Source organism: Prunus dulcis, chromosome 2, assembly GCF_902201215.1.
Source record: "Prunus dulcis chromosome 2, ALMONDv2, whole genome shotgun sequence".
Lineage (NCBI taxonomy): Eukaryota > Viridiplantae > Streptophyta > Magnoliopsida > Rosales > Rosaceae > Prunus > Prunus dulcis.
In genome coordinates, this window is record NC_047651.1 from 9,752,355 (window position 1) to 9,777,457 (window position 25,103).

At 41.7% G+C, this 25,103-nt stretch overlaps 2 protein-coding genes across 2 annotated transcripts; both read right to left on the reverse strand.

Annotated features, from left to right (window-relative positions):
- Nucleotides 1-1,110: 1,110 nt before the first annotated feature.
- Nucleotides 1,111-1,593, reverse strand: LOC117618080. The gene has a single exon (XM_034347706.1). It carries the CDS (start codon nucleotides 1,591-1,593, stop codon nucleotides 1,111-1,113), a length of 483 nt encoding a protein of 160 aa, XP_034203597.1.
- A 7,281-nt stretch (nucleotides 1,594-8,874) lies between these two features.
- LOC117618749 (beta-D-glucosyl crocetin beta-1,6-glucosyltransferase-like) lies at nucleotides 8,875-10,552 on the reverse strand. The gene has a single exon (XM_034348470.1). It carries the CDS (start codon nucleotides 10,455-10,457, stop codon nucleotides 9,123-9,125), a length of 1,335 nt encoding a protein of 444 aa, XP_034204361.1. The 5' UTR covers nucleotides 10,458-10,552; the 3' UTR covers nucleotides 8,875-9,122.
- Nucleotides 10,553-25,103: the final 14,551 nt, after the last annotated feature.

Genomic DNA, 25,103 nt, shown 5'->3' on the forward strand with positions numbered 1-25,103 from the left:
CTTGTCCTTTTGCCCTTTCTTCAAGGCTTTAAAAAATGGCCTGCTCTTGTCGATAGATCTTGAGAGAAATCGGTTGAGAGCTGCTGCCCTACCCATTAGACTTTGTATCTCCTTTGTTGTGGCAGGGGACTTCATGTTGAGTATAGCCTTGATTTGATTTGGATGTGCCTCAATTCCTCTTTGGGTGACTAAGTACCCCAGGAATCGGCCGGACGAGACTCCAAACGTGCATTTGCTCGGGTTCAACTTCATATTGTATTTTCGGAGTAGGCTGAATGCCTCGGCAAGGTTCTTGATGTGGTCTGCTCGCTCGGGAGCTTTGACTAGCATGTCGTCTACGTAGACCTCCATAGTCTTGCCGATTTGCTCCTTGAAAATTTTGTTCACCAGCCTTTGGTAGGTTGCTCCGGCGTTCTTCAGCCCAAAGGGCATGACTTTGTAGCAGTATGTACCTCTTTCGATGATGAAAGAGGTTTTAGCCTTGTCATCTTCATGCATCATGATTTGGTTGTAGCCGGAGTAGGCGTCCATGAAGCTTAGCAGTTGGTTGCCGGAAGTTGAATCGACGAGCTGATCAATTTTAGGCAGTGGAAAGTTATCTTTAGGGCATGCCTTGTTGAGGTCGGTGTAGTCGACGCACACTCTCCACAGACCTTTATCTTTCTTTGCCACTAGAACAACGTTCGCCAGTCATTCTGCGCAGGAGACTTCTTGAATGAAACCAGCAGCTAGAAGCTTATCGATCTCGGCTTCAATGATAGCAACCCGCTCGGGGGCGAAGTTGCGTCTCTTCTGCGCTACAGGTTTGATGACTGGGTTGACGTGTAGGCGATGGCAGATGATCTGGGGATCGATGCCAGGCATGTCGGATGGCGACCATGCAAATACGTCTTTGTTGTTCCGGAGGAAGGCTGCAAGCTCTATCTTTTCCTCATGGCTTAGGCGCGAGCCGATCCGCGCTTTTCTCTCTGGCTTGTCAGGATCAAGGGGTACTAGCTCGACGTCCTCTTCGGGCTTCCATCCTTCTTCAGGAGAGGCCTCCGGACGGATTCCCTCGACTTGGTCCTGATTCTTTGATTGCTATTGGGGAGTAGCTATTCCCTTTCCTTTCTAGTCTGCTCGGCCGTCAGGAACGGGATCTGCTTTCTCCTCTGCTTGTTCTACTCCCTTTAGATCTGCCTGATTCACAGGGAGGAACTGTGTTTGCTTGCCTTTCTTCAGCCCTTGAGCTGAGCATTTCCTCGCCATTGTCTGATCGCTGTTGATCTGGCTGATACCGCCCCCAGGAACTGGGTAACGAATCTTCTGATGTGTGGCGGAGGGGATGGCATTGATCTTGCCGATCCATGGTCGGCCTAGAATGCCATTGTAGGGTGATACTTCATCAATGACCATGAACGTTTGTGAGCTGATTACAGGTGGAGAGTAGACGTCGAGATCTATCGTGCCCACGATAACTGTCGTTGCGCCATTGAAACCAGTCAGCGACTTGGCTGATTTATTGATTTTTGCCTCTAAGCCCATCTGTTGGATGACTGCCAATTGTAGGATGTTGGCTGCACTGCCCTCATCTGCATGGACTCGGTCGACCATGGCCTGAGCGATTTGAATGCTGATGACAAGGGCGTCATTGTGTGGTAGATCAAGGCCGATTAAGTCTTTTTTTTTGGAAGCCGATCACGGGATCGTCTTCTGCCAGTGAGAGGCTAGTTGAGACTTGGGAGATCATAGTAGCCTGTTTGATCTTCCTCTTCTTTTCTTTGTTGGTCAGTCCAGACTCCTCGGAGTCGGCTAGGATTGTGTTAATCCTTATGACCTTCTGGGGTGGCTCCTTGGCGGTATCGCGGTCTTCTATCTGCTGGATGGCCTGCCTCGCGATGAACTCCGTGCAATGACCTTCTCTCACGAGTTCTTCAAGATGCGCTTTCCAAGCAAAGCAATTATTCGTATTGTGCCCATGTGTCGCATGGAAGGCACAATATTTTCTGGTATCCCTCTTGTCCGGATCTCCTTTCAAGGGTGAAGGTCTTTTTACCCAAGGTTTGTCCTTCACTTGGGCCAAAATTTGGTGTATGGGGATAGAGAACTTGGTGTAGTTCTCTTTCGTCGTGGCCTCTCTTTGTGGGCGTGGCCTGCCTTTGTCTTTGTCCCTGCTGCCAAGCCTGTCGCATCTTTGTTCTGCCCGCTTAGCCGGTCGATCTTCCTACTCAGTGGACTTCTTCGCAGCGATTCGATCGTCATCCCAGAGTGCATAGGGTTCTGCGGTCGCTAAGACCTCTGCCAGAGTCTGGCTGAGAGTGATAGTCAGCTCGCGGTATAAGTCATGTTCTGCTGGAAGACCTTTCTTGAATGCGGAGGATGCGATTTGGTCATCGCACCCTACGATGTTGGCCTTCTCTGCTTTGAACCTCTTGATGTAATCTCGAAGGGATTCCTCGGGCTTCTTGCGCAGGTTGAACAGATGGTCGGGGTTCTTCTTGATCGTCCGATAAGAAGTGTATTCTTTAGTGAAGACGTAAGTAAGCTCCTTGAAGCTGTTGATCGACCCGGATGGCAGGGTATGGAACCAATCCTGAGCTGCTCCTCGCAAAGTCATTGCAAACACCTGCACATTAACGCGTCTTCAGCTTTGTAGAGAATCATAAGGCTCTTGAAATGCTTTAGATGACTTTCGGGGTCGGAATCGCCTTTGAAGCATGTAAAAGAGGGCGTTGAGAATCGTTTCGGAGGAGCAGCCTGCTCAATTTTGACGGTGAAAGGTGAGGAGTTTGCTCGGTCTACCTCAATGCGTAGTGCATCTTCGAAATTTCCGCCAATCTTTAAGTCTCGAAGTCGGTTATTCACAAGCTTCTCAACGTCTTCTGCACGCATGGCTAGTCGGTCACGTTGATGACCTTCGCGATTTAGACGATGCTGATTGACTTCCTCATTGGCTTGCGAGGGTCGACCTTCTCGGTTGTGCTGTCTAGGCAGAGTGTTGGTGGACTGCGCTTGTGAGGGATTTCCAGTAGTTTGGCGACGAGAATTGGTTCTTCGAGAGCGAGTAGCGGAGCGCCTTTCTTCACGGTCCTCATTGTGATGATTGTCGAGTTGACCTCCCTGGGGGCCTATCCTTTCGCGAATGTTTCTCTGCGAGCGAGCAGCAGAGCGCCTTTCTTCTCGATCCTCGTCTCGATGGCCGTCAAGTTGACCTCCCTGGGAGCCTAGCCTTTCATGAACGTCTTCCTGCTGGCCCAGGCGAGCGTGGATGTCAGGTCTTGGGCCCAGCCTGTCGCGCACGTTGGTCCTTAAATTCAATCTGGACGGGAAACTTCGTCTGCTCTGAGTGTGGCTTGCGGATGCTTGCGACATGTCCTTGTCCGCTTACCCGTGCTCGACCTGCTTGGTTCCCATCGAACTGCCTATCGACGCGTTCGTTTATCCTTCTCTCTTCGCCCTGTTGTCCAAGGCCAAGGTTTTGAGCCAAGTTTATTTGGTTGAGGAGCTGCCTCATCAAATTGTTTTGGTCATCCATTCTCTGAGTTAGCTGGTCAACTCTCAGATTAAGGTCTACTTGACTTCGTGGATCGGGATGAGAGAAATGTGTGGAGCCCAATTGCACACGGGCTAGGGTTTCATTGGATGTGTACGTGGGAGCATGCGTCGAGCGTGGAGGCAATGGAGGGAATGGTTGAAGTTGCTCCAAGATTGGGCCAAAGTCGGCGGTGGTAGTGAGCCCAACTAGATGTGAGGTTCCACCATGCTCAACGGTGGTGCTATGAAGGTGGCTAGGTCCGGCCATGGGGCCTTGAGATGGTACGACGGCGGCGGAGGCCGGTGCGGTGGTCCTCACTGCGAGTCCGGCAGGTGGCACGGTGGTTTCAGTCACACAGGGTGGCTGCTGAGGGTTCATGGCGGCGAGAGGTGGTGGGGCCGCCATGTCGATCGTGGGGTCGTGGGAGGAGTAGCTTTGGGCCGTCACGGATTGAGCCATAGCGGCGGTTTTGCTCCTCGTGCGCTTGCTTCCAACCATGGTTGTTTGGAAGGCTTCGGTGGATTGGAAAATAGGAGGAACGGATTCCTTGAGCACGCGTTGAGTATAAATCGTGCTCTCAATGAAAGCACCAAATGTTTGTGCAAATAATCTCACGGGAGAATATCCGCTTCTAGATCTTTCAACCTTCGATCTTCCTTCTCTCTCTTCCTCGATTTCTGTAAAAAAGACTGGAGTAAATAGACCACACCCAAGGGGTGTTGGCCAAAGGCCCTTCGATGCCTAAGTTAGTTCGAGTGTTTGTAGGAAAACAATAGCTAAGCAAAAGGTACGGAGTTGTATGTATGGTGTAAACCGAGTGGCCGGAGCCTTGTGTGGTGGCCTGAGCCGTGTGGAGAAAATATGGAGAGTGGAGAGGGAGAGAGCTTCAAGTATTTTTCTCGGGTATAAGGAGTAGGTTTAGATGTACCTTGAATGATGAAGAGGTCGTCTATTTATTGGAGCCTCGGGGCTAGGGTTTCGTAGGAATCGAGTCGGACCTGATAATATCCAAATTAAATATATATTATCTCTTAAGAAGATAATATCTGAATTCAATGATATTATCTTCTCTTTATTAGGATAATATCTTAATTAATGATATTATCTCTTTAAATAAAGATAATATCATATTAATTAAGATGTTTCTCCCAATTAATTAATTAGCCAGATAAATTAGTTTAATTAATTAATTTAAGAGATAATCTTTTTTTCCACGTGGCTTGCCCTGATTGGAGACGAAAATTCATGTTCCCACAATAACACTTCAACCCGAGCCACATTCCTCGCAGGTCTCAGGGATAACACTTCAATCTGAGCCGCAATCCTCGCAAGTCTCGGAGATACCACTTTAATCCGAGCCGTATTGCTGGCAAGTCTCAGAGATAACACTTCAATCTGAGCCACAATCCTCGCAGGTCTCGGAGATACCACTTCAATCCGAGCCGCATTCCTCGCACCGCACGTTTCGGACTTCCTCGAAACTTGTAGGACATTATCAATAACCAAAATGTTTCAAAGTAACTAGGGGACACCCTCGTGGTGAGTTTGAAAACCATAACCCGTCATTTATATCAACTTCCAGTAAACTTATTCTCAACTAAACTTAAAATATATATACCTTTATATGCCACAATATGATGAAAGCCAAGTGCTATGATTCATCCTTTTCAACTATTGAATGTACATATATTAAACACTTAGCTAGTATGTTAGCCATATTGATCTCTGATTAACATACCGTTCAAATATTATATTAATAACCTTACAACATAATTAACCATATGAATATATAAGCATGTGATAAATCAACAGATAATTAAATACTCATCCTGAATTCACAAAAAATCAAGAAATTAAGACCATAAACAAACCAATTGAACACTTGCACACACATGAACTTTCTAAAAGCTTAAACATATTCTATGGAGCTCATCCTCATTATTTAATCCAAAGTCCTGGCCTTGGGCTCTTAGAAGTGCGTGCATTGAATTGAAGGTCATTCTCAAGCCTATGTAAGCTTTTCCACTGATTAGAACAGTCTAGAAGTGCATTGGGGCTCAAAAAGCGATAAGTCCCAACAAGTCAACCTAGAACCCCATGGGGTCCACAACCTCAAAACTCTAATCCGAGAGTTCCTAAAGGTTCTAACATGCCTAGGACATATGTCCCGAGAGTCTGGTCTCAATCGGAAGGTTGGACTACTCACGATTGCACGATCGGACGGTTACTGTAAACCTAGCCCTAGGGTTGGCCTTTTCGAAGTATCCGGGACTCTGATTCACGACCCATTGAATTCTACACAATCCTGGAATTACATAGATCAACATAGAAGAAATTGACTGCGATCCAACGGTTCAAACATATCGAACCCGAAAATCGCACAATATGCGAGATCCGTTCGGGGTTCAAACGTTGTCTGAATTGAGATCCGTAAAGTCCTACTCGCTCGTGACAACATAAGGATAATTTTAGGACTAAGAGTGACCTCACCAGGCTTCCACACACTGCCACAAGTGCCGGCAGAATGTGGGTGGCTTGATCAAATTTCGGCGACCAGAAATCTTCAAAACTGGAAACCCAGCTTCCTACTCTAGGTAAAACACCTTATTTGGAACCACTTTTGTTCTTGGAGCTACCCCAAAAAGGGGCCGGAAGTGGCTGGAATCGAAGGCCGAAACTGGCCAAAACTTCAATCGCTTAATCAACCAACTAAATGCAGAAATTTCTCAAAAATAACACAACTAGCAACTAGAACACGTTGAGAGGATAGAAAGGCATACCAAATACGAAAGATTTGGTGGCCGGAGGAGTCTAAACAAGCTCCCGATAAAAAATTGTCCAACACTGCTGTTTTGCGGCTGATTCTGGTAACCACGCCGGCGGATCAAAGCTGGGACCGGTGCTGCCAAGAACGGAGGTGTGTGGTGGCGGTGGTGGAGGAGAGAAGTTGGCTGGTCGTGAAGCTTGTGAGGGGGATGAGAAAATCTGGGTTTTAAAACTGAACTTTGAAATATTTACGGTTATGCCACTTCTTTACAGCTCCGATTTGAACCCACTACGTGTCTACGGACTCATCTCGACGTGCTCTATGCAACAGTACAACTGTAATTTCCAAATTCCTTCCCGGTTAAAAAGTCAACTTTTTCCCTAATAAGTTATTCTATGGGCAAAATTATATTTTTCTCTAATAATTTAATAATTAAAAATTAATTGAGGACCGGATTGTTACATATTACCTTTTAACACACATATTACCTTTGTACACAAATTGCTAAAAATAAAGAGATTTTAATCCAATTTTCGATTTTTTTGGCGGGAGCAAACTTTCTCATTGTTTATGAGTTTTTCTCTCAAACTCAATATTATATTAACAAGTTTTTAAATTAGGTTAATTCATAGATGAATGATTGCTTGGTTGCATAAATTGAGAAAAATATTTTTAATAGTATAGATGATGTGGTTGTTATGCAACGATTTCAAAATATGAAAATTTGTCAAGGACAATTATGAATTGTAGTGAAATTTTTTTTGGTCAAAATTATGATTGTAATGAATAGACAATATTATTTTTGATATTTTGGTATGTCTTGAGTTCAAATTTTTTATTATTTATATTTTGTAAGATGCCTCCACACACATATAATCCTAACTTCGCCATTGGCTATTAGTGTAGCAGTGAGGCAAGTCAGCATGTGGAAGATGAAGTTCCACAAATTGAATGCATTGAGAGGATTTTTGGGAGAGTTTTGGCTTGATAGAGCTGAGATTTACAGGTGTGGGGCAAAATAAATATGTGAAAATTATTTTTCTTATTGGCGAGCTTCTTGGCTAACTCTAGGAAGGGAGATATGTGGCCATGAGCTATATGTGGCCATGAGCTAACCATGGAAGCATAAGAATACTGACCATGCTTGGATTTTGAGAAGACTTCCTCATTTTATTTATTTATTTTTCATGACTCTTGTTCTTGAGGCGGTGGTTGGCTTATGGCCTCATATATAATTTGGTGTTTTTGGAGATCATATAGTGAGGGAACTCTGATGGAGATGAGTCATAGTGTTGTGCAGGTGCATATGTAATTCCAATTTCCAGATTCAAATGGGATAAATTCTTCCAACAAAGGGCTCGTTTGGGAGTGCTTCTTTCTGAAGCGCTTCTACAAAGAAGCAGTTTGTCATTTGGATGTCACATTTAAAAGTGCTTTTACACTACATAATAGCGCTTTTGATATTTTGTTGAGTGTTTGGTTGACACAGTAAAAGCACTTTTAAAAGTACTTTACAAAAATTTAAAAAATCCCAAAATATTATAATAAACATAGGAAATAAAAATTCACAGGATCCCAAAATAAAAACACAACTTAAAAAAGTATGAACTTCACCAAGTATAATTTTTAATCATTTTTTGAAAATAAAAAAGGAATTAACTAGACATAAGAAGATTTTCAATTCTCTCACGTTCGTCAGCCATCTCATGCCCATGGGTTAGATTTTATTCTTCAACCATCTCTTCCCCTATAGTAACTCCTGCCCCGCCAGAGAGAAGTAGCTCATCATCATCATACGGTTGGAATTCTTGATCTGTCATTGAATGACATCTTGTAAAGTTGTAAAGAGTCATTGAAGCAACAATTATTATGCATACATATAGGACAGCTCACAGGAAAGCATCTAAAACAATTTTTTTTAAATTTTTTTATTTGAATACAACCGATATTGGGAGTGTGGAGATTTGAACACATGATCTAGGATACAAGGGTAATGCTCTTAATTGTCAAAACAATTTTTGTCTACTTTTATTGAACACCTAACTTTTTACCACAAAAAAAAAAAAAAAACTATATATATATATATATATATTCCCATTGGTTTTTTTTTTTCACTTTGATTTTTCTCAACTTTTTTTAAAATAATAATTTTCCTTTCTCAGTCAAAATCTGAAGTCTTTGTGGTCCTTTGTTTTTCTATTTTGGTAAAAAGCTTAAGGCCTGTTTGAGAGTGCTTCTGGAACTGCTAAAGGTGCTTTATGACAATTAAAAGCACTTTTGACAACGTTTGGCAAAAAAGTTGCGCTTTTGGGTCATAGAAGCATTTTCTGGAGAAGCACCTGCTATGTGCTTCTTCAGAAAGCACTCCCAAGCGCTTTTCCAAGAAGTATTTGGATTTTTTATGAAAATTCAAAATTTTTATTATAAAAGTGCTTTCGTTAGAAGCGTTTATGAATAGAAGTACTTCCTAGAGAAACAGTCCCAAACGAACCCTAAGGTTTCAGTAAAAGTTAAATTTTTTTTATTTTTAAAAAAGGACAGTTTTGACAATTCAAAAAAGAGGACACATATCTGTGATTGAGCCATAATAATAAAAGGTACGGAGGGAGTTCCTTCTAATGGGTAAGGAGGGAGGGATTGTAAAAAAGGAAACATCTTACAAAAACACAAAGAAAACCTAACAGCATTACTTAAAAGAAGTAGAGAAGTCAAGCCCAACATTTTGAGTTTTATACACCTACGTGACGTGAGCATTCAATAATCATCCTACACATATGCTGATGTGAGCATTCTAAATCATTAGAATGATTTAATTGAAGACTCAACGTACGGACGTCCTTTTCACTTAGATTCCCTTCCCGTACAAACTTGCATCAGTTCCTCCACGACCCCGTCAATCTCTTCATCCTCTTTCTTGTTCATGTTGTCTCTTATTTTCAATGCCTTTTTTCTCACTCCCTCTCCAATTTTCTCCACAACCACATCTCTAATCACCTTTGCGACCTCTTCTCTTTGCAAACTTCCTTCACCTGTTCTCTTAACCTCCACACCAACACCCACCTCCTCCACTAGTCTAGCGTTGATCGGCTGGTCAAGATGCATAGGCATGGCTATAATTGGACCACCAAACTTGATGCTCTCCAACACTGAGTTCCATCCGCAGTGACTCACAAACCCCCCAACACTAGAATGCTGCAGTATCTTTGCCTGTGGGGCCCAACCCTCCATTATCACTCCCTTCTCTCCCACCCTCTGTAAAAACCCTTCTGGTAACACCTCTTCAACCCTAGTATTTTTCTCCTCCTTAGAAAATCTTATAACCCAAATGAAGCTCACTTTGCGAAGCTCTAATCCGTGAGCTATCTCTTCTATTTGCTCCTTGGACAGAAAGTACTCACTGCCAAAGCATACATACACTACAGAAGACCTTTCCATTTTGTTCATCCATTTCATGATCCATGTTTCCTCATCAACTTTTTGATCCATTGGCTCTTGAACAAGCGTGCCAACAGGCACGATCTTCTTCCCCATTAAATCAGAGAGATAATCAATATATTTTTCTTCAATCTCCCTGGATGTCTTTACCAAAATGATGTTACAAGATCGAGCACTGCATTGCTGAACACGGTCTCCATCTTTGATGCCATTTGCTGAAGATTCCAACACGTTGTTGAACTTTTTGGCTTCGTAATCTTGAAGATAAATCGAAGGAAAAGGAAACTTGAAACTAGGGTTCTTGAGATGTTGAATACTAAATGAAGTAAAGGCAGCACCCATGGTGATGAATTCGATGGATGGAAAATTTTGCAATGGAGCTAGAGAGGGCGCCCATGGTTGAAGAAAATCATATATGAGCAAATCTGGGCTTAGGGTTTTGAGGATGTTTGAGAAGTTGTTGCTGGACATGTCAAAGGCCCTTTTGAGAGTGGACATGAGATGGGGAGGGAGGCCATTGGTGGTGTGGTAGTGAGGTGGGAGTTCAGGCAAGTCATCATGTGGAAGATGGAGTTCCACAAATTCAATGCAATGAGAATATTTTTGGGAGAGTTTAGGCTTAATGGAGCTGAGATTTACAGGCGTGGAACAAATAAAGATGTGAAAATTTCTCTTGGTGGTCAGCTTCTTGGCTAGCTCTAGGTAGGGATATATATGGCCGTGAGCTAGCCATGGAAGCATAAGAATATTAAGGTTTCTTTGGTCAGAGTAAACTATATTTTGTTTTCCTTTCACTCTTTTGCTTGAGGTTGCTCGATTATAGGCTTATTGGTAGTTTGTTTGTAGCTAGCTCTATATATATATACACACATTCATGGGAAAAGAGGTTTGGGAATGGGAAATCAATTGATTTCCCATGTTTGGTAAAGTTCGGGCATGAGAAATCGTTGCCTTGCACATAGGAAAGTAGAGGGAAAAGTGAAGCCCTCCTCCTTCCTTAGGTTTTGTTTTCCTCCTTATGGGAAAGTTTGGGAAAATGAACTAATATTAAATACATATTTTTCATGACCATATTGTCCTCATTAATAATTTAGAATTACATAAATGCATTCTATTTTTATTTGATTTCATATGGGTATAATTGAAAAATTAAACAAACTTTGTTTTACATTCCTACACAAACCAAACATGTGAAGGGAAATAAAGTGGTATTTCTTGGTTACTTTTCAAGATTACCAAACATAGGAAATGAATCTCTATTTCCCATCCCTTAGGAAATGACTTGGAAAGTGATTTCCCTTCAAATTCGTTTCGTGAACCAAACGGAACCTACATAATAGAAGTTCCAAAAAAAACACGTGATGATTGGATCATGCATATGTAAGTTCCCGAGTGATGATTGGAACAAGTTCCTAATGATAAAGACTCGAAACAAGAATAGTTTAAACTTTCTTCTTTGTTTGGCTTGATATAAGACGAATGCACCAAAAAAACCGACTAATTGCTGGCACAATATAAATTGGGGCTACAATTACCTAATAATTAGGTACTAAGAGGGCTACAATTACCTAATAATATCAACTTTCATTATACAGATCTGAGAAACAAAAAGTTCAACTTTGATGACAAGCGATATTAAAGGAGGGTGTAATCAAACTTAGGATCTTGGGTGTAGAAGTAAATGCTCTTAACAACTTGAGCTATAAGTCCTTTGTAATATTAATGAAAATTTATGGTTTTAATTATACGTTTGAATAGTTGGCTTCCTTCTCTTTCATTTTCATTTGTTTATATTTAACTCTAATTTTATTTATATTTTTGGTCAAGGTAAAAAGACTTTGAATCTCTCTCAATGATTTTCACAGCCGAAACTCCTTCAGTTTCCACAAATATTTTTTAATATTTCATGCATTTGTAAGTTTCCGACTCGGATGGTTCATGTAATTAACCAAGAAGTTTAAACTTGTTTTTGCTTGTTCCGCCGACGAAAGCACAACAAAAGGACAAACTAAAACCAATACTTCTAGTATCACCAGTTCTCATTGAATTTGTTGCCGTGAATGTTTAGGATTCTGCCCAAACTAGTATTTGCGTTTCTGAATTGTTTGAAAACACATATGAAATTATGATTTCTCCTCCCCAGAAGAAAAATTGACGTAGAAGTATCATGATTTTGATGATAAATTAGAATCCAGGGTTTTCGAAGTGCCTAATGGACAACTATTAATTTAGAAATATATATATTTTTTTCTCAATGCAGAAACACATAAATCCCAAGTTTGAATTCATCCTTTTTTTGTTCTTTTTGTTTTCCTTTTTTAACCCAGAAGAAAAATTGAGTGCCACTCTGCTGTGTAGAATGCAAGTTTTAGTTTAGATTTTTATTTAGTTTTAATTTTTTATTTAGTTTCCGAATCTCTACATTTAGGTCTCATATATTTACCCGTATTTTGTTAAATCTAAATCATTCAAACAATCTGACCACTTAACAAATGAAACGTACTTAAACTTAAAATCAGATTGGATGGACTTGAGGCTTACACTGATGATTCTATACGTGCTGAGAATAATCCTTTTATTTATTTATTATTTTCTTGGTCGGGACTCGAGAGACAGGTGTAGTGTAGCGATGGAGACGAGGCCCGCAAGACATAAAAGTCTGAAGAAGAGAAGCGTGAAAGCTTTATTTAGACAGTTAAGTGCATACGTAAAGTAAAGATTCAAAGACTATGTCCCTCTCCAAACAGGGAAAGATCTGAGTTGAAAGCAACAAACTACAGTCACAATAGGAAGGCATCTAAAACGTATAGAAAATAAGTTTACCAGAAGCATCGGAAAGATCTAGAGTCTGAAGAAGAGATACTGAAGTAATTGTTCATCGACTGAGCTTAAACGAAATATTAACTCTTTGTTGTGCCATAAGCACAAGATCTTAAGAAAAAAATTCAAGATAAACCATATAATATTTTCTAACCCACAAAAGAATATAGAAAATAAATGCAAGAACAAGAGAATAGCAAGACACAACGAGGCTGCTTACAATCAGTGTAAATGAGCAAACAAATTCACCATCAACAAATTAGCATGCTTATGAAGTGTTTTGCAACCTCACAAACCAAGGCGCCATATACACCAAATGACTCTCACTGAAAAAATAAACAAAGAAACACACTCACACTAATGAAAGCAACGTTACAAGGTAGGAGATTGAATATTACATTTACAATACACTCATAAGTTACAAAAACTAATTACAAATATTTAGCGCATAGGTTACATATAGAACTAAAATGGTAGAATGATAAGAGCTATGGTGGTCATCCACCAACTCATGCATTTACAACACCGCCTCTTGAATGTTCACCATACAATACAATGATATAGTTGCGTCATTAAACACTTTGCTTGAAAAACTATATGGGACAAAACTTAAGCTACGGGAAAAAGAGTGCAACACAATTGATATCACATTTGTCTCTCCTACGGAGTGAGCTTTGGTGATGTTTGTATAAAAATTGCGTCCAGACCATTATTGGAAGATGTATGTATGTCGTCATTCATTTGAATCCTGTTGAGGTTAAAGTAAAACAAAAAAAAAATATCAAGGGCCATTTTCATAAAGTTTTTCACAATAAAAATTATCAAATTAACATCATATTCTTTAAAATCGTCAAAATAATAATATAAACAAACTCATAGTTTACCTTTTCAATGATAAGTGTTTGGAAAATTTACATGGCATCAAAGACGGATCCATGCACTCTAGCCCAGTATTGACTTTGGAAAGAGATAAATTAGGCTTAGTTGTGTAAATTCAATCCAAAAAAAAATAAATAATAGCTCATATCTACAGCCAAATACTTTAATACTTCAATTACTAAAGTTTCTTTTTCTTTCTCTCTCTTCTTTTGTTTATTCAGCGTTTGATTTGATTCAAATAATGTTTATATGTCTCTTTGATTTGGTTTTTTCAAATTTATTGATGTTGCTTCTTTTGGAAATTTTGAAATATGGACCCTCCCTAACTAAACCACTCCATTGAGCCAAAGTCCTTGAGCTTCAAATTTATCTTCGTCTGAGCCTCTGAATTTTGGTTTTTTTTAGGTTTTCTTTGTTTGTTGTAGGTTTCTTTGTTCACATATCTCTCTGAAAATAGTATTTTTCTTAATGAATTCTGAAAATAGTTTTTAATTTGAAGGAAATATACGGAATTATTAAAAAAGTATACCACTTTCATTAATCTGAAGGAAATATTGCTTTATATATATTTGTTTAAAAATAGGGCTTATAATTGATCTCAAAAAAAAAACAAAAAAAAAAAAAACAAACAAATAGCACACCCCTGTAAATATTCCTGGGTCCGCCATTGCATGGCATAATATTTGGTATGCTATGCTAGCATCTCATAAGCTCTTCAAGAGACCTAAATTTAATGATAACTTCTTAAAAAATTTGAATACATTCACTAGTACGATTTAATATTTGCGCGACGAAAGTTTGCGCGACGAATAAATTTTCGTCGCGCAAAAAACACTATTGCGACGAACAAAAAATTTCGTCGCGCAAACAACAGAAAACTAGCGCGACAAACAAATTCGTCGCGCAAACAATCTATGCCCGACCTAATTTAATTTTCGTCGCGCAAAGGTAATGGATAAAGCCCGGGTTATTTTGTTGGCGCCAAAATCTTGCGCGACGACAAAAATCGTCGCGCATGACAATATTGCGCGAAAATTATAAACATTCGTCGCGTAAAGATGGACAGAAAATTGGCTCCTTTTTTTGGCGGTAAAAAAACTTGCGCGACGAGAGTTTTCGTCTCAACAAACAACTTAGCGCGATGAAAAAATGTACCGTCGCGTAAGAAAACGAGGGATACTTATTTTTGGCGCCAAAATGGAGGGTGGATACATTTTTTTTTGCGCGACGGATTTATCTTCGTCGCGAAAAGTTTAATGCCGGTGCGATCTTGCGCGACGAAATTAACCATTTGCGCGACGGCATGTAAACCTTGAGCGACGAAAAATATAATTTGCGCGACGAAAGTTTGTGCGACAGAAAATATTTTTCGTCGCGCAAAAAAAGCAGATGTCGGCACGTAATTGCGCGACGGAAATGTTGTTTTGTGCGACGAAAAAGTGCCCTTTTTGCGACGGCATTTTGCGCGACGAATTCTGATATTCGTCGCGCAAATTCCTTCTTCTTCATATTAGTATTTGCCATTGCAGAGGCAGAATGCAGAAATTGCATTCTGCCTCTCTCTCACTCCCCTTGCCGCTGCTCTGCTGTGAATTCAGTACGTTCATTGGGTATGTATTTTTTATCGTTAGTTTAAATGTATTAATGTAAATTCGTACTAACGCTATTAATTTTGTTCTCGTTAGGGATATCTGTGATTAGTGATTCGTGGAGAACGATTGAGAAGGTATGTTATTGTAAAAGTTTGTTTGTTATGTTTGTAATTTTTTTGTTAAGTTATATGTGTATAATGTTGTCAAATTGTGCGTGACGTAGCACAATGTATTGTGATGTACGAAGTTAATTGAAATTAACTTCGTACTTTTATTTTTATGTTTAGTAACAAGTAGTTTCCCGTTCGAGATTAGTTGGATTTCGTGCATGGATGCGTAAGGCATGACTGCGGTCCAATTAATTCTTGAATTGTCCCATTATTTGGACAGTTTGGTAATGCATAGTGTTGTCACATAATCTTCGGCTACAGGATTAGGTTTTGATTGTGGAGATTTCGGTGTCATCTCGGTACGTTCTTCGGGTGGTACGTAGGTATTTATACCTATGCCCACTTCAAGAACTGTGTCGAGATGCTGCCAAAATTAATCCACGTCGAAATCTAATCTCATGTAGCCGTAGGTTACGTGACAGGACTATGCATTCCCAAATGGGATAGGGCCCTTACCGGAGGCATAAGGTGACATTATAACTTCGTATGAAGTTGTTGTGATTGTTGTGTCTTGATTGTGGTTTCAGGAATTATGAGCAGAAGGTGGATACAGAACCCGAATAGATGCGCAGACGAATACTTGGATGGAATCGAGGATTTTATTGAGTTTGCACGTAGACAGAACCCGAGTGCAACTAGAATCCGTTGTCCTTGTAGGAGGTGTAACAACACGTTGTGGGAGACAATTGAAAATGTTGGATTTCATTTAGTAAGGAATGGAATGATCGAAACTTATAGCATTTGGAATCTTCATGGCGAACAAGTAGACCATGCTTCGTCTTCAAATGCCTCAAGAGTGGACAATGTTAAACCTATTGTGGATCCTAATGATCAAGTCATGGGTATTATACAGGATGCTTTTCCATTCGCATCGACCAACATCAATCGGGAAGGGGAAGATGACGTGCCTACACCAATAGACAGTGCGGAGTTTGAACAGTATGAAAAACTGTTAAAAAATGCCAACAAAGAGTTATACCCGGGGTGCGAGAGCTTTTCCGTTCTCACTGCCATTGTGGAGCTAATGCACGGAAATATAAAGTATCGTATGTCGAACTTGTGTTTCGATTACTTTTTGGGGGTTTTCAAGAGAATGCTTCCGACGGACAATTGTTTGCTGAAAGATCATAAACATGCACAGAAGGTGTTGCATGGTCTTGGATTGAGTTATGAAAAAATCCACGCTTGCAAAAACAATTGCATGTTATTCTACAAAGAGCATGAAACGTTGGATACATGCCCTATATGTAATGAGTCGAGGTTCAAAATGACATCCCAGAATAGAACGACTAAGATACCACAAAAAGTCATGCGTTATCTTCCCCTTAAACCTAGGTTGCAGCGATTGTATATGTCGACGCATACTGCCACAGACATGAGATGGCATAAGGAAAAACGGGTAGACGATGATGTGATGTGGCATCCTGCAGATGGGGAGACATGGAAAGAGTTCGATCGAACGTTCCCCGAGTTTGCTGCTGATCCCCGAAATGTTAGATTGGGACTTGCCACCGACGGATTCAATCCGTATGGGGTTCTAAACCAACACCACAGCACTTGGCCGATTTTCGCATTCCCATATAATTTGCCGCCTTGGAAATGCATGAAAAAAGAACACATGATGATGACTGTTTTGATAACTGAGGATCCTGGCAGGTCAATTGATGTGTACTTAAGGCCTCTGGTTGATGAGCTGAAGGATTTATGGACAAACGGTGTTCGCATGTTGATAAATCAACTGGGAGGATGTTCAATTTGAGAGCAGCAGTTATGTGGACTGTGAATGATTTTCCAGCATATGCAATGATTTCTGGGTGGAGCACAAAGGGTTATATGGCATGTCCTGTATGCAAGGAAGATGTAACTTCGGGTTGGCACGCGGGAAAAGTTTGTTACCTTGGTCATCGGAGATGGTTGCCATGGGACCACGAGTGGCGGAAAAAAGATAAAGAGTTCGACGGGAACACAGAGCGTCGCCTCAGACCTAGAGAATGGTCCGGTGATGAGATCTTGGAACAGCTGAACCGTTTGAATTTTGCTCCGTTCGGGAAAACAGTTAGTCGGACTAGACCTTCTACCCATTTGAACGGGACGCACAAGCCTATGTTTTTTGAGCTCCCATATTGGTCGAAACTGAAATTGAGGCACAATCTAGATGTCATGCATGTTGAGAAAAATGTATTCGACACATTGGTGGGCACGATTCTAGATATCGAGGGGAAGACGAAGGACACGATCAAAGCTTGTCTTGATTTGGAAAGAATGGGCATACGAAGGGGTTTATGGATGAATAGGGACAGTGATAAAGCTAGAAGGAATCTTGCATTCTTTTCTATGAAACCGAATGACAAAAAAGAGTTTCTAAAGTTTGTATCGTCTGTCAAATTTCCCGATGGGTATGCTTCTAATATCGCACGTTGCGTGAATGTCGGTGGGGGTAAATTTACTGGACTTAAGAGCCATGACTGCCATGTCTTTATGCAACGCCTACTTCCTGTAGGTATTCGACACCTACTGCCGGAAGATGTGGTGAAGCCAATCATCTTGTTATCCAGATTTTTTTCCCAACTGACGGCAAAAACATTGCGAAGGATAAACATGTTTCAGTTGCGCCATGACATTGTCCAAGTCCTATGCAAGTTTGAGATGATATTTCCTCCAGCTTTCTTCACAAGTATCGCTGGTCCTGTCAACTATCGCTGGATGTATCCAATAGAAAGATATATAATCCTTTTCGTTTGTGTATGCATCATTATCACAGGCTTGCTTGTAACACCCCGACCCCAAATTTCCCCAAATTTAACCCTTATTTAATTATTTAATTATTTAAGGGTATTTTAGTCATATTTTTAACCGGAGAGAGTTTGGGACCGTGACTTGTATTTTTGGATAGGTCGCGCTGAGGCGAGTTCATAGACACGTAGTGGGCTCGAATCGGAGTTGTAACGAGAGAGATATGGTCAAAAGAAACCCAGTGGCACAACCGTAAATATTTCAAAATGGGATTTTTTTATAAAAATCTGGTTTTCTCTCTCTCTCTCTCTCTCTCTCTCCCGCGATCTCTCTCCCTCTCCCGTCGGCTCTCTCTCTCTCTCTCCTCGTATTTCCGGCCACCGGCCGCGGCTGCGGTCAGGACCGGTGCCAAAAGAACCGGCTCGGCCTCGGCGTCACGACCCAGCCCTCCCCCGACATCGGCCGCCGCTCCAGCCGCCGGAAAATGGCGATTTTCGCCGGAACTTCGCCGGCTCCGATCTCCCTCCTCCGGCCGTCATTTCTGGCGATCAAGGTATGGAAATTCACCCCTTCTGCATGCTCTAGCTGATGGTTGGGTAGGAATTGATCGATTTGTAGCGTAGACAATTCGATTTTCGAATTGAAATTTGGCCGAACTTCAGCCGCCGTGATCGGCCATTTTCGGCCACTTTTTGGGGGTTGTCCAAGAACAAAAGTGACTCCAAATGGGGTGTTTTACCTAGGGTAGGAGTTTTGAGTCTCGGTTCCAAGATTTTTCGACGGACCGTAATCGCTTTGGACACCCGGTCTGCCCGCGCGTGTGGCGGCGTGTGGGCGAGGGTGGTGGCGTGTCTCTGGGCAGTTTTGAGGTCCTCGTGCCGTCACGAGCGCGTAGGATTTCGCGGATCTCAATTCGGACGTCGTTTGACTATCGAGCGGATATCGCCTATCGGGCGTTATCCGGGTTCGATAGGTTGGGACCGTTGGATGGTCTCGAAAATAATATATGTTAAACTAGGTATTTTTAGGATCGTGGAGGAATTCACGGATCGTGAATCGGAGCCCCGGATGTTCCGATTTAATAATTTAAAGTTTATATTTTATATTAACCGTTAGATCGTGCGATCGTAAGCGATCCGACCGTCCGATCTGAACCAAACTTGCAGGACGAGTGTCCTATACCTTATAGAACCCATAGGAACTTTCGGATCGGAGTTTGGAGTTCGTGGTCCCCGTGGGCCCGTTTGACCAGGGTTAGGGTAGTTTGACCCTTGGTTGACCGTGAGTCTCCCGGAGTAATCCCACCTACCTAGGGGGATTATCTGGTGCTAGACTATTGTTGGGGTTTACGCAATATTAGAATATTTGTTTATACAATTAAAATTATGTATGTTTGTACGAGGGTACAAAAGAGTCTAGAATATCAGTTTGGAGTGCTATACGCACTACCTTAAGTACCTCCCCGGACTTTGGATTCACTACGAGTACCATCAAGTGAAAGTTAGGTCCCACGTGGCGTAGGTTATCCTGCGTGTGGACAGACCCCATACGTGGCGTTGGTTGTACCGGCGTATGGGGAGATTTGTGATATGATATTCAGGTCTCACGTGGCGTAGGTTATCCGGCGTTGAGACATGCCCCATACGTGGCGTTGGTTGTACCGGCGTATGGGGAGATTGTGAGATACTGTGTTGAGGTCGCACGTGGCGTAGGTTATCCGGCGTGTCGACAGACCCCATACGTGGCGTTGGTTGTACCGGCGTATGGGGAGATATGTGATATGATATTCAGGTCTCAAGTGGCGTAGGTTATCCGGCGTTGAGACAGACCCCATACGTGGCGTTGGTTGTACCGGCGTATGGGGAGATATATGATAGTATGGTATGGTCGCACGTGGCGTAGGTTATCCGGCGTGTTGACAGGCCCCATACGTGGCGTTGGTAGTACCGGCGTATGGGGAGATTACGTGAATTACAGAGAACTACGTGTGGCTTGATCCCTCAAGTAGGGTACGTAGGCAGCCTAAGGTTGGTAGGTGCAACCGCAGACTAAATGTTAGTCTTAATTTGTATTTGAATCGTTTGGTAGTTGGTTGAGAATTTTTGGAAGGCCGAAGGCCATTTATGTAAATTGCATGAATTTATTTTGTGCATGCTGCCAGTTGGGAATATAAATTGTGTTTTCATGCAGGTATAAATTTTGGGAAATGTCCAATTTATAGGGGAGACTCTGCCGAAATTTCGGCAGAAAGTCTCGGTCTTTAGTAAGTGGGCCCGGCATCGGGGTGATGTCAGGAATTCCAAAGGATTTGTCTCGAATTTTGGGAAAATTCGGGGCGGGTCCTTTCATTGCTAATTTGTATCATATCTTTTTATTTTGACAGGCTTCTCGGAGAGCTGAAAAAAAGTGTACGCAACAAGGCGAAGCCCGAAGGATCAATTATAGAGGCTTGGGTTCAATATGAGTCGCTTACTTTCTGTGAAATGTATTTAAAAGATGTGGAGACGGCTTTCAATCGTCCTCAGCACAATAATGACGGAGGTATGAGAAAGAAAAAACTTTCTGTTTTTGCCCAAACCGCACGACCCTTTGGAGATCCTGGACGAGGAGAGTCATTTTCTAGAAATGACATGGAGGTAGCCCATTGGTTCGTACTGAACAATTGTGATGAGATAATGGCATATTTAGATGAGTATGAAGAGATGATGAAGCGAGAACATCCATCACATTTAGTTGCCGAGAAACACCGTGAATTGTTTCCACAATAATTTTTGGATTCTGTAAGTTATAAGTGTTTTGTATTTGACAAATATAAATTTTAGTATTTAATTTTGTTAGACTAACATGTGAATGGTTTTGTATTATATTAGGTGAATAAGTTGAAATCATCGAATTCTCCCACTTACAGTGATGAGTTATATAACTTGGCGTTCGGCCCGATTCGCGCTGAATTATTTTCGGGTTGTTATATTAACAGCATCAAATTTTTGGGGGCTGCACGAGATGACAAGTTGTGTACGCAAAACAACAGTGTCCATGTCCCAAGCGGAGGCGAAAGTACGAACATTGATTTCTATGGCAAACTCACAACTGTCGTTCTACAAAGATCGATACCAAGTGATCATGTTTAAGTGTCGATGGTTCATAGGCGGGAAGTGTTAAAATCGACCATGGACTATCTGTGAACATTAACAGAACTTGGTATGATGACGACCCTTACATTTTGGCGAACATGGCAACACAAATTGTGTATCTAGATGACCCTAAAGCCGGGAGCAGTTGGAAAGTTGTTCAGAAGATGGATCATAGGAACGTGTATGCTATACCAGAACTAGACCTAACTGACAACGACGTCGACAATGTGGCTGACCAACGTTTAGAATCATCAATGGAAATTGATGCGGAAACACTTCGAGATACACATGTTATACAAGAACCGTTTCAAATCCAAGGAGTGTCTTCAATCGAAATACCGATTCAGTCAATTACAATTGACCTCGGGGATCTTCCAAGATTCGATGTTGCAGTGGGCATGAGCAGCGAAGATGATGTAGTTATAGTAGACGAGGAGGAGGAGGATTGGGAGACCGAAAGTGATGATAGCGACGATAACGAAAGTTATTATAGTTCAGATGATGAATAATTACATTTGTTCTAATTTTATTATGTTAGTGTACAGACTTTGTGTAATACAAATGTTTGAATATATATAGTACAAATATCCAAACCTTATATATGTGCACAACTAAACTTTATTCAAATAAATTTAGTTATAACACATTTGTAAATCAATATATCCAAACCCTTTTAATAATCATTTTTAATTTTTGTTTTTGACAAAACACATTTATAAAATGAAAATGATACAAAATTTGTTATAAAACATTGATTGATCAATAAATATATCCAATCATTTTTATACAAAGTTTGAAAACTATTGACAATAAACATTTTTCAAAACTGAAAACCCTTGCGCGACGAAGTGGACCTCGTCGTGCAATGTTTGCGCGACGAAGGAAAACTCGTCGTGCAAAGTTTGCGCGACCCAAAATACACTAGTCGCGTGAAGTTAAATAATTGCGCGACAAAGTGTCTTCCGTCACGCGCGAAAGTTTGCGCGACGATAAACATATGTTCGTCGCGCAAATATATATTATTTTATAATATATATTATATATACACATATATATTTGAAATTGACGATCGAGTTAGAGTATTGTATTCATATAGGGTCATGGAGTGTAGGTGTAAAAATTCATCAAAATCGGAGTTAAAATAACCGTTAAATCATGAGTTATCATTTATAACCGTTCAAAAGTTTTGTCCCGTTACTTGATCTCTGAATGTTTTTTTTTTTCGATTTTTGGGGTCTAAGATCTCGAAGTACAAATAAACGAGTTTGACGGCTGGATTGCTGAAACAACTTTCGTAGAATGCGTTTGCCATAGCAACCATATATTCACAAACAATAACTAGTTTACTTATACGTTCGTTAAACATAACATAACATTATGTCATATCACCCTAGTGTAAACATCTGAAATTGAAGATCAAATTGACTAATTGTATTCATATAGGGTAAAGAAAAGTAGCTGCAAAAAATTATACAAATCAGAGCTAAAATAACCGTTAAATCTTGACTTTTCATTTACAACCGTCGACAAGTTTCGTCCTATTACTCTATCTCTTAATGTTTGTTTTTTTCGATTTTTGGCATATACGATCTCGAAGTGTAAAAAAACAAGTTTGCCGGTTGGATCATGAAAACTAGTTTCGGGTTTAGGGTTTCTACGGTTTAGGGTTTAGGGTTTAGGATTTAGGGTTTAAGGTACAGGGTTTGCGTGACGAATAAACGTGTTTGGTCGCACAAAGCCTACATAGAACAGTCATGCGCGACGAAGTAAGTTCCATTCGTCGCGCCATACCAGCCAGAACTTTCACATTTCACTCTCTTCCTCCTTGGACACTTAGCGGAAATTTTTTTTGCGAGGTTTTGCGCGACGAATAGAGTGATATTCGTCGCGCCATACCAGCCAGAGCTTTCACATTTCACTCTCTTCCTCCTTGGACACTTAGTGGAAAATTTTTTTGCGAGGTTTTGCGTGACGAAGTAAGTGGAATTCGTCCCGCCATACCAGCCAGAGCTTTCACATTTCACTCTCTTCCTCCTTGGACACTTAGTGGAAATTTTTTTTGCGAGGTTTTGCGCGACGAAGTAAGTGGAATTCGTCGCGCCATACCAGCCAGAACTTTCACATTTCACGCTGTTCCTCCTTGGACACTTAGCGGAAATTTTTGGCGAGGTTTTGCGCGACGCGGTACGTATACGTCGGGCAAGGTTTAAATTTCTCCCGCTAAACCCTAGGACCCAAATTGAGTCTATTGGCAACATTGCGCGACGACTTAACGTCAAGCGTCGCGCAAGTTTTCAATTTCTCCCACAAAACCCTAGGACCCAAATTGAGGCTATTGGCAACATTGCGCGACGACATTTGTGCGTCGCGCAAGAATTCAATCTCGCCCGCTAAACCTTAAATCCCAAATTTTGGCGGAATGCCAACACTGCGCGACGAATAAAACGTCTATGCGTCGCGCAAGAATTCAATCTCGCCCGCTAAACCCTAAATCCAAAATTTTGGCGGACTGCCAACATTGCGCGATGAAGTGAACATTTATACGTCGCGCAAAAACTACCCTGTCACCAAATTTTAGCGGATGAATGACATTGCGCGACGGAACACAGATTTTTTTCGTCGCGCAATAGCCAATTGAAATTTCTTGCGCGACGTTACCTTGGCTTCGTCGCGCAAAAACGAATAAAATTTCAGAAACCACGCGATGGCCTCCTTCTTCCCCAGATTTCTGAAAATTTTTCCCCGCCGTCAGCTCAGCCTCCTCCCCCGGTGGATTTGGACCGCGCCCGCGACATTGGTGGTACCCCGGAGCTCCCCCGCCATCGCCGTCGAGCCAGCCGCTGCGATTTCTTCGATTTTCACCGATTTTGCTCCGCCGTGTTCTCCCTCCTCCGGCGAACAATTCCGACACCTGAGGTATGGTTTCTATCCTATTTTTCATGCTTTAGCTGATGGTTGGGTAGAATTTCTGAATTTGTTGCACTAGGGAACTTAATTTGAAACCCTAAGTTTTGGCCGGATTTTGATTTTCAATTCCGGCCACTTCCGGCCATTTTTCGGGGTATGTCCGAGAACAAAAGTGGCTCCAATTGATGTTTTGAACCTAGGGTAGGAACCTTGGCCCTTAGTTTTAAGAATTTTCCAGCGATTGGTATCGCTTTGGACACCCGTGTGGGGCGGCGCGTGGGTGACTGTAGCCACCTGAATTAGGTCCAAGTGCAATCCTGTAGTTGTCACGAGCGCATAGGTGTTTTCGGATTGGAATTTGGTTACCGTTTGCGTCTCGAATGGATTTTGCCTATTGTGCGATTTCCGGGGTTGTTATGTTCGGACCGTTGGATCGAACTCAAATTCACGTATGGTGTACCTTGTATTTCTTGGATCGTCTATGATTCGACGGATCGTGGATCGGAGTCCCGGATACTCCGAACTCGCAAACCCTAGGTCAATAATGTGAATAAAATTGTATGTGTTTTCAAATATTTGTATATTTTATTAATTTGTATGTGTATTAATGAAATTGTGCAGATGTCAGACCTGATTACACGTCGTAGGGCGGTGACGACTACGCAGGGTTCGGAGCCCCATCCTCAGCCGACATCTGCTGCCACTGCGCCAGCACTGATGGACCACTTGGCAGTTGGCCCTGCGGGGTCCCAGGCGCCTGCCTCATCAGCGTCATCAGTGGCGCAGCCTGTTAGCGCCAGGCACCGTCATCGGCCCGCCAGCACCACCGATGCCACATCCACTGATGCGTCGGGGTCACAGCCATATATAGTTTTCCTTTTTCTCCAGTTAATTTTATTGTTTATTTATTGTTTTTGTGTGTGTGTGTGTGTATTTGATTGTTAAATTTGTTATTTATTTAACATTCATGTCATCTTTCTTTGCAGCCAAGAAGAACACCCGAGGGCCGTGTCGGCAGTTAAAGACGGCGAAGGTTACCCGGGTGACGAACAGTCGTATTAACATCGGATACGACGAGCGACATCGGGCTGCACCGACGGCGGAATTGCATAGCTCCTTGGCCCACGACATTGGTCATGTCATTCGGAGCTA

Bases quoted from the DNA above. Each gene is read 5' to 3' on its own strand.
- LOC117618749 (XM_034348470.1), bottom strand. From the start codon at position 10,457: ATGCTTCCATGGCTAGCTCACGGCCATATATATCCCTACCTAGAGCTA.
- LOC117618080 (XM_034347706.1), bottom strand. From the start codon at position 1,593: ATGGTCGACCGAGTCCATGCAGATGAGGGCAGTGCAGCCAACATCCTA.